This window comes from Numenius arquata, chromosome 4 (assembly GCF_964106895.1).
Source record: "Numenius arquata chromosome 4, bNumArq3.hap1.1, whole genome shotgun sequence".
Classification (NCBI taxonomy): Eukaryota; Metazoa; Chordata; class Aves; order Charadriiformes; family Scolopacidae; genus Numenius; species Numenius arquata.
Window position 1 is genome coordinate 4468983 of NC_133579.1, and position 9994 is coordinate 4478976.

At 54.0% G+C, this 9994-nt stretch overlaps 1 protein-coding gene across 1 annotated transcript; it reads left to right on the forward strand.

Moving 5' to 3' along the window:
* Positions 1–684: 684 nt before the first annotated feature.
* On the forward strand, positions 685–8338 carry PRDM14 (PR/SET domain 14). The gene is given in 8 exon segments (XM_074146838.1): positions 685–919; positions 1019–1244; positions 1338–1354; positions 1453–1838; positions 2024–2294; positions 3872–4074; positions 5694–5795; positions 8111–8338. Coding segments are annotated over 8 exon segments (1668 nt in total).
* The last annotated feature ends 1656 nt before the right edge of the window (positions 8339–9994 follow it).

The following is a 9994-nucleotide window of genomic DNA, read 5'->3' on the forward strand; positions in this document are numbered from 1 at the left end:
GATGCTGCCTGTTCAGCTTGTCAGAGTTTTGGAGGTGCTTTTTGACTTTCCATTCCCCAAAACCCCACACCTGCAACCCCCGAGCCCCCGTGCGGGGGCCGTGGGTCCTGCTGGGGAGCACAGAGGCCCCCAGGTAGGGTGCTCCCCTACTGCAGTAGGTGCTCATCCGTGGGGAGCATCGCTCCCGCATCCCGGCCTCCTCCTCCGGGGGGAGCAGAGCCCACCCGGGCTGCGGCCGGGGCTTGGAGAGGCGGCAGGGCAGGTGGGTCCGGGAGGCTGGAAGTGGGGGGGGGAGTCCTCCCGCCACCCCCTCCGACCTCGACGTGGAAAAGGGCGGCTCGACCGCTCCGGGAGTAGCCGCGGCTCCGCCCCGGGGTAGGGGCGCCCGTCGGGGCAGCCCCCCCCGCCCGCCCCCGGGGCTTGCGCGACCCCTAGGGCGGGCCGCCCCCCGCCTGCCCTCCCTCCCTTCCTTCCTTCCTCCTTCCCTCCCTCCCCTCCCCGGGCCCTTATAGCCGCGGGGGGCCGGCGGCGGCCCGGCCCGCTCGCCCCGACGGCGCCGGGCAGCGAACAGCGGCTCCCGCGCCTCCCTCCCGCCCCGCAGCAAGGACCCCGCGCCCGCAGAACCTGGGGGTCTGCCCCTTCGCTTCCCGGCAGCTCCCTCCCTCCCTCCCTCCCCGGCCCGACATGGCTCTGCCCCTGGCCGGCGAGTCGGTCCCCGGAGACGGCGGAGACGCGCTGGGGATGAGCCCCGCCAGCCTGGCTGCCTACTACCCCTCTTTCCTTCCTCCCCCCCAATACTTCGAAGCGGCCCCCGACTTCTTCCAGCCCCTCAAACCCTTGGGAGGGCTGGTCCCCGCCTCCCCGCCACTACCCCCCTTCACCTTCAGCAGGGTCCCCGCTTTCCTGGGCCAGCCGCCCCCCTTGCCCACCGAGCCCTTCCCCAGCCTCCCGTTGCCCCTCTACGCCAAGCCGCCGGCCCCCTTCCCCGCCGGGGAGAGCTCGCCCCGCGGGGCGGGGGCCCCGGGTTCGCCCCCGCCGCCCTACCCGAGCCCCCCGCGCAGGGCTGCCCCCAGCCCCGGGGCCGGGGGGGCGGTGGGGCAGAGCTACAGGTACCATTTCACCGAGGAGGAGCTCAACGCGGTGCTGTACGGGGCCCTCCGGAGCAGCCAGCTGGCCGGGAGCCTCCACGCCATCTCGGGGCTCCGGGTGCCCCCCACCAGCCCGGGTAAGGGGGACACGGGCGCGTGCCGGTGGCGAGTGGCCGCACAGGCTGGCAGGTAGCTCCTTGCGGCCGGGTGTGCGGTGGGGTCTGGGGACCCGTCCCCAAAGGGTTGCAGGCCCTCACGGGGGGCACGTCGGGCTTCCCTTCCCCTCGGTTTTCTTGAGTTACCGGCCCCCAGCGGGGAAAAAATGGGGGGCGATTCGGGCTGCGGCCGCTGTCGGGGGCGGCAGGACCCGCTCCCTCTGCCCTGGGACACCCGCACGGCCGGGGTCGGGCTGATGAAAGGCCGGTGGGGGGGGTGTCTCTCTTCTGCAGGTGCCGCGGACTCCTCCTCCGCCCCGCTGCTCGACAGGGACTCCCTGCAGCTGCCCGAAGGTAGGGGCCCGGCGCTGCCCGCGCCCCCCGCCGCCCCCGGCCGCGGCCGAGCCTCGCTCAGCCCGCCCTGTCCCCCCCCGCAGGGCTCTCGGTGCTGCGGGTGGCCTACGGGGACGTGTCTCAGCTCGGAGTCTTCTGCACGGACCCCATCCCCAAAGGAGTCCGCTTCGGCCCTTTCCAAGGCAGAGTGGTCAACACCAGCGAGATCAAGACTTACGACGACAATTCGCTGATGTGGGAGGTAGCGGAGGCACCGCCGGGCTCCCCCTGCACCCCCTAAACGGGGCCGGGGGGAGGCTTTCGGCCGCCCCTCTCCCGTAGCCCGCCAGAGGGACCCGGCCCAGCGCGGGTGGTTGGGACCGGTGGGACCGGGACGCGTGCGGGAAGGGCCGGGAAAACTTAAACCCGCTTCTCGCTGCTCTCCAGATCTTTGAATACGGGCGCCTGAGCCACTTCATCGACGGGAAGGGCGCCGCTGGCAACTGGATGTCGCTGGTGAATTGTGCCCGGTTCCCCGAGGAGCAGAACTTGACGGCCATCCAGTGCCAGGGGCAGATCTTCTACGAGAGCTGCAAGGAAATCCTGCCCAAGCAGGAGCTCCTGGTGTGGTACGGCGATTGCTACGTCCAGTTCCTGGGCATCCCCATCAGCCTGAAGGGCATGCCGGAGGGGAAGAGACCCCCGCAGCACCCCGAAGGTGAGCCTGCCGGCCGCCCCTCCAGGGGCACGGCTCCCTGTTCCCATGGACCCGTGTCCTGCCGGGATTAGATTGGCATGAAGGGTGTAAAGGAAATCGGGCATCACCTTCTATTTTCCGGCCGTATTTTGCTTTAAACGCTCCCCGGTCCCTGCCGGCAGCCGGTGGCGGGGTGACCAGCGGGGGGATGCTCTGGGTGGGGGTGGAGGTGGCCCCCCGGTCCCACGGGTCTGCTGGCCCTCGCCCTCCCTCTTCTTCCCCTTGCAACACCCCAAAGAGCAGCTTCTCCTCGGCCCCGGGGAGCCCGGGGATTGCACCGAGGGCTGCCGCCACCTTGGGGTGCAAGAGGCACCCATTTTTTCCCCGAGCTCGCCTTCCCTCGGGGGGGTTACGAGTCTTCATCTGACGATTGTAAAACATCTGGTGGCGCTGGGCTGGGCTTGCGCCGGCTTCCCGGTGCCGTTGTTCGAGGGGGGTGTGTGTGTGTGTGTGTGTGTGTCCTGTTTTGGGGAGCAGAAGGGCTTTGGGGGGCATTCCTGGGCTTGGTCCCGTTTTATCCTACGATTGCACGCTCTTGACTTAAAATTTTTCGTGCAATTAACGCTCTGGGTAAATAAGACAGGCTGAAGTCGTTCCGATCCGATAATGCTGATAGCGCTTGCAGAAGAAATGCCAAAATGCGCTTAGATCCGGGATTAAATGCTTATAACGTGCCGAAAATTAGGATGCCCTTGCGAGCAAACCTTCTGCATGAAGAAACCCAGTTTTGGTGCCAACGCAGGGAAAGCTGGAGCGGGCGAGGGATGGATGGGGCAACGGGTGCAAGAGCAAGGGAGAGAAGCGTTTGGCATATTGGCATGGAGATTTGGCACGGGAATTCTTAGAGCTGTTGTCCTTAGGTGCCTGGTTCAGACGGCTGGTAAATCCTTCGTTTCATTTTTAAGGCTTAAGCCAAAGTTAACTTTTATTAAAGCCAGAAAAGGATGTGTAAACGTTTGCAACCTTTCCCGTGTTTGTTCCCGAGTTCAGCTGTTGAGAACAGTTCGAAATATAAAAAGAAAACCAAATAAACGTGTTTTTGTTCGATAGCATTTTGAAAACGGTAGAGGAGACGTGCAACTTTTATTTTTCTTTTTGGGGACGGGAGGTCAAATTTACGGGCACTATCGATAATAAACACCTGGCGACGTTTCCGCGGGGGGGGGAGGGGGGGGGGGGGGAGACGCTTTTGTGGGGGATTCTGCGTCGCTTTTTCACAAATGCCCTGGCTGGTTATGGGGATACAAGGATGAAATCGTGTCTTTGCTGAAGTCGGTGGTTAAAAAACAACGATTTTACCAGGCTGTGGACTCTAGTTCGTTCCCCTCCCTTAGAAAGGCAATAGGAAGGCAAGCGCAGCTTAAGAGACGTGTCTTTGGTTAATTATAATCCCAGAATCCACGTACAATTATTATTACCCCTCCCGGAGACGTAAAATTCCCAGTCGGGTACCAGCTCTGAGAAGGAAGGAGGTTGGAAAACGAGCCCCTTTTGCTGTGGTGTAACGGGGAGGTGGCACTTTCCCTCCTGCCCTACAGAAGCCGGGGAGAGCTTTAAGTGCGAGCGCTGCGGGAAGGTTTTTGCCTACAAGTACTACCGGGACAAGCACCTCAAGTACACCCGCTGCGTGGACCAAGGGGACCGCAAATTTCCTTGTCACCTCTGTAACCGGTCCTTCGAGAAGAGAGACAGGCTGAGGATCCACATCCTCCACGTTCACGAAAAGCACAGACCTCACAAGGTGAGCCGGCTCCCGGGACTCCCCCCAGTTACCGCCTCTTCTGGGCACTAATTAAGGAAGCTTTTTTTTTTTTTTTTTATGGTCGAGGTAAGATGCTGATGTTGTTCCCCCTCCTCGTTTCCCTGGTGCGACCGTTCTGCCTGTATAAACAGAATTTGTCTTGTGCAGCAGGGTCTAGTGGAAGAAATTGAACCGATTTATATCGGGAAAATAAACTCCTCGGCCTCAGTGAGGGTTTGAAAAACAAAATCAAAAAGCCTATTTCTTCTGGGCTTTTTTTTTTTTTTTTAAGTTTGCCTGTTGGTTTGCTGTGAGGCTAAATTGCGTATGAAGGTGCTCCACTCGTCCAGCATCAGGAGAAGACTCTGTCTCACCGCCCCCACTCCCCCCTTTCAGGCTGAGAACCCACAGACATCAGTGCCCGCTGGACACAACAGAAATTCAAAGTTTTGCCTTCAACGTAGAGCAGATTTTCAACAGATCAAAGCAGATCCTTGCTGAGATACTTGCCCCTCATCTCCACTGAAGACCTCTCCTGTAGCAGCCGTTTTTTCAAGGCACATAGGGGGTCAAAAATCAGGCTTTTTCTAAAGGCTCGGGAAGGGCAAGTTCCAGTGCTTCAAATGGCACAATTAAATCGGTCCTGAAAAATCCTTCAAATACCTCTTTTATAGATTGCCCTGGAATAACGTGAATTTTGCAGGAAAAGCTTTTATAATCCGCAATATCACAATGTCAGAACATCACACTGATTTAGTAACAGATGAAAAATATAATTCTGTTAAATATGATGTATTAAATACGCAATTCCCTTTCTCCTCTCCCTCTCCTCTCCTCTGAAAGAAATACTTAAGAACGGCAGGAAGATAAACTTGTTCTGAATATATTGCGTTTATACGATAACAGACCCACTCGGAAAGCAAAGACGGGAAAACGTCGTCAGTAAAATAATCAACCTTCTTTCAACATCAGTCGTAGCTTGGCTTATTATGAACTTGGGAAAGAGAATTTCCGTCAAATTATTGTAGGGGAGAAATCGGTTGGGGGCAAGTCTCTCAAACGCCTTCTGCCCCCATTCATCGCTGCGAGGACGGCAGCTCCTTGGCGGTGCTGTGACCGACTCCTCGTTTTACCATTTCAAAAGGTCCCCTTAAATAATTTTTTTTTGAAGGAAGTTTATCTCTTTTTTTTTCTTTTTTTTTTTTTTTGGTGAGTGAAAATTCAAAAAAGCACCTTAGGGTTCGTTTGCATTTTTAAGAAAATGATGAATTTGCAGAAATTTTCAGGTTTGGGTTACTGAAAGTCAATACTTTCTGCTCATGTTCTGAAGGGCGCTTAGATGAAACATTTTTAACTGCACACAAAAAAGCTTTGAAATTTTGCCTTATTTCCCTTTTTGTAAAAAAAATTGCTGCAAAACCAGATGCAAATTCTGACCATTTCAAACAGTTCTTGCTTAAATTACTACTGTGTTTGTATATAGATAAATACATAAATATATGCATACACATAAATATACATAGGCAAATACATGCACACGCATCCACACACCTAATTTTTCTGTGCTAATGTTTCTTCCTTTTAACTTTAATCCTTTTTTTATATTTTTTTTCCCCCAGTGCTCGGTGTGTGGGAAGAGCTTTTCTCAGTCCTCCAGCCTGAACAAACACATGAGGGTTCACTCCGGGGAGCGCCCTTACAAGTGCGTCTACTGCAACAAGGTGAGGCAGAGCCCCCGTCCCGCTGTCTGTCTGTCTTTTTTTTTTGCAATTCTTCTGTTTCTTTTCCATTTTCTTGCAAGAAAATACCCTTCTATTTTAATTGAGAACGGGATGAGTATCTGTTCTGGGCACGGTTGATGGTGGAAGTGACAGGGCTGGCTGAGACTGGAGAAACAGTCTCTGGGCTCCAGCTGATGCGAAATCTGTTTCATCCCAGCTGGGAGAGCTGCTGTGGGGATAAGGTCTAGGGAAGCTTTGAGAACGTTTCGAATACAATGCAAGGCACGCAGCTAGATCTGATATTCCCCTTTTTTCATCAGGTGATGGGTAGCTTTTGATATTGCTGACACCGCTTCTGGAGTGCGGTGAACAGATCTGGCCCGTGAGCTGAACCTGCACGGTACGACTTGGTGCGTTGCTCACCTTGGAAGTAACTGGGCCAGTGATGCGCAACTGGGAAGGGAGGTTTCGTTTAAAAAAGACCATGAATGGAGCTATACAGCACTGATGGGATGTGTGCTCCCCCTTTACTACCCCTCACAGCAGGGAGGATTCAGGTGAGCTCTCCCCGTGAGAGCAGTGACAGCTCTCCTGGCAGACGGAGGGTGGATGCTGCTGCTGGAGGAATATCGGGAGGTCTCCAGGTGCTATGTATGGAGTGTCCCTGCAATCCAGAAGCATCGTCAGTATGTAGGAAGATGCTCCTGATTTTGGAGAGACGGTTTTTTTATGACTGGCTGGACTAACACAGAGCTGAAGTGTCCTGTAGTAAAGAACCTTAGAAGATGCTCCTTTTTGGCCATTATCTTTTTCTCTCCCAGACACCCTGGCAGAGTTTAGGATGAAATCATAGAACCGTAGAATGGTTTGGGTTGGGAGGTACCTTAAAGATCAAGTTCCGGCCCCCTGCCATGGGCAGGGACACCTCCCACCAGACCAGGTTGCTCAAAGCCCCATCCAGCCTGGCCTTGAACCCCTCCAGGGATGGGGCAGTCACAGCTTCTCTGGGCAACCTGTTCCAGTGTCTCACCACCCTCACAGCAAAGAATTTCTTCCTAAGATCTTATCTAAATCTCCCCTCTTTCAGTTTAAAATGTCATCCTTTAATCTTCTGAACCTGGGTAGAGATGGCAGAGCTCTACAGGTCACTCTGTGAGCAGATCTCCAGGAGACACGGGACCCTAGTCCTCCGGCTGCGGGATGCAGCTATCCTGGGACATAGCCATCGTTCCTGTGGCTGGGAAACCAGGGACTACTTTGAAGCATCCTCACCCACTCCTCCTACACAATCACGGTTCCTCTTTGCCTCTTCTTCCTCTGACAGCAGCTCTGCTCCGGGGCAGCTTTGCTTTCCCTGCCCCTTTGCTCACTATCTTGGTGAAATGATGAGATGAAAGGAAAAGTGTTGGGCCAAGGTCACCACTCTGGCCCTAAAACACACTTTGGCCCTGTTGATAAACATCTCCAGGGACTTCCCAGTCTCAGATCTGATTGTTCTCTAAGGTTTCCTGGTGAAAAGGTGTCTTGAGATGTATTGCTCTTTGCTGTGAAGACTTACTTGTGATGGTGCAGCAGCGTAACCGTACTATAGAGGATTTTTGTGTCACCTGCAAATAGTGAAGGGCCTGAAAGACTCTCTTGGGAAGAGGAAAAAACAGGGGAAACGGGTTACTTTGCAACATTCCCGCTCGAGTCTGGTGTGAGAGGGTTTTCTCCCTACATGCGGGAGGAGTCTTTACAAGGGGGACAGAGTGTGATTGTGCACATTTTGATACTCGTGAGGAGGGGAAACCAGGCTGGAATGCCTGATTGAGGGAAGAACAGAGTATGATGGAGGGGGAAAGTGAAACCCAAAAAGATGGATGCTGACCTTGCTGACCTGACTGCGTGGGTGAATTCTGGCAGCTGAACCCCAATCCAGTAAACATGAAAGGGTTCCACTCTGAAAATGAACCTGCATTATGGCTCCCAAACATAAAGGAGCTGCAAAGCTAATTAGGACAGTATTGACGACTTATCCTTTGGCACGTAGAAGATATTTACAGGTGTCCCTATGTCAGAAATCTTTTCTCTGAGCTTCATCTTACTCCATGAACTCAGCCGTATCTGTTGAGCTGAGTGTGATAGTTGGTGGCTTCTGGTTCCTCGTTGCCAGGAGGTTTTGGGTTTGAGGATGTGAGCTATTTGGGGGCTTACTCTGAGGGCACGGTGCTTCTGATGGTCCTGGGTTAGATGAACCTGGGGATTGTATCTGTGAAAATAGATTTAATTTTAACTCCTCGCCCCCACCCTGTTTCCCATCCCGGCCCTTTCAGGCGTTCACGGCCTCCAGCATCCTGCGGACCCACATCCGCCAGCACTCGGGGGAGAAGCCCTTCAAGTGCAAGCACTGCGGCAAAGCCTTCGCCTCCCACGCCGCCCACGACAGCCACGTGCGCCGCACGCACAGCAAGGAGAAGGGCTGCACTTGCCCCGTGTGTGGCCAGCACTTCCCGGAGCAGGAGGATTACCGCTTCCACATGAAGGTTCACGCCGCTCATTAGCCAGGAAGGACACATCCTCGACCAGCTTCACGTGTGTATGGGTCTGTGTGCGTGTGTGCTTGTGCGCGGTGGTGTGCACGCCACAGGAGGTGACATTGTGACCCTCACGGTGGTGACTCTTTGGATACATCCAGTCTCTGGACCCAGGGGATATTTCTGAGAGCAGGGGACAGGAGTTTCTCGCCTGGGTACCCTGATGACACACCAGGATGAAGCCCATCATGCACTACCCCACCTTTCCCTTCCTTGCCTCCCATATCCTAATTTTCCCAATAGGGAAAGGCAGGCAGAAGGGAATTCCACCTCCCACTGACTTTTTGTGCACAAATATCACTGTGAGGAGTGTTCCCGTGCCTCTACTGCATCATGTCTATGGACTGCCTGGTGCAGTCCCTACCAAAGCTTGTGTGAAGGACGTTTTTATCAAGTGCATTTCCCAAAACCCATTTATTTTTAACCTGTTTATTTTGTGTGGGTGCATGACCAGGTATGGAGTCTACTTCCCCTTAACATGCAAGTCTTTTAGTGACTCTTACTTGAATGTGAACTGCCTCAGAGATATTAACTGCTGTACCAGCATAGGGGTATTTTATTCCATCCCTCAGTTGACCATGGGGAGCTCCAGGGCACTGAGACACTGACTCTTCCAGAGGATGCTAAACCCCAAATAGCCCAGGGGGTGATGAAATATCTGCAGGTCTAGCAGAGATATTGGAGATTGACTCCACCCCCTCACAGTTTAGAGGACCAAATGTGAAGATAATTTATGCCCAGGCACCAGTGAGCTCTTGGGTGGGTTGCTAAGAGTCAAGTGGCCTCACAGAGGTGTTGTACTGTGGGCTCAGCACAGGCCAGCAGCAGGCATGATCCCACCTCGGGGCTCTTCTGTCCCATAACCATCTTTGGTCCAGAAATTTGCCACTACTGGGGAGTCCTGGCCAGGTGGGCCTTAGTGGTGAGTCTTGATGTGTGAGGGCTGGACTGCTCTGCTCCCTCCTGCTGGCTCTACGTAGGATGGTGGCTGCTGAACTGTCACTCGCTCCTGAATGCTTTTAAAAATGTACCATATACTAGTTCTCAAGGCACAAAGGTTTTAAAACCTTTCTCCTATCCTAAATTTTAAGATTTGAGGTGTAGGATAGACGATGCCAGAACTTCACAGCTCAGAGCCTAAAACCCTGCAGGTGAAATTCCTTCCCCAGCCTGCAGGAACGCCTAAGCCTCCATGGGAGGACTGGGAGGTTTCACCCTCCGTTTCTCACTGAAATGCAAGCAGGTCAGGAGTGATTTGTGTGGGTTTTCTGCTGATTAGTTTTTAAGCAGAATAGAAGTATACGCTCATAAAAAAGCTGGGGTTTTTCCTAAAGAAAGAGCTGCTATGGGTGAGGAGATGTACTCTGGGATCCATTTCTTAAAAGCCGGCTTTTTCTTTTACACTCTGACTTGTAACGCCTCAGACATCCCATCCTTTTGTATTAACAAACTTTGGCCCAGATCATAACTATTCCAAGAGCATATTACAGCTGATGAAGGAATTTAGGTGTAAAATCCCAGGTGATTAGACCCCGATTTTCCCAAAGTATTTCCGAAATCACTAAGGAACAGCTTTCCCTGGCAATGTGATATCTCATCTTGATGGAGGCTTAGTGGTCTTGA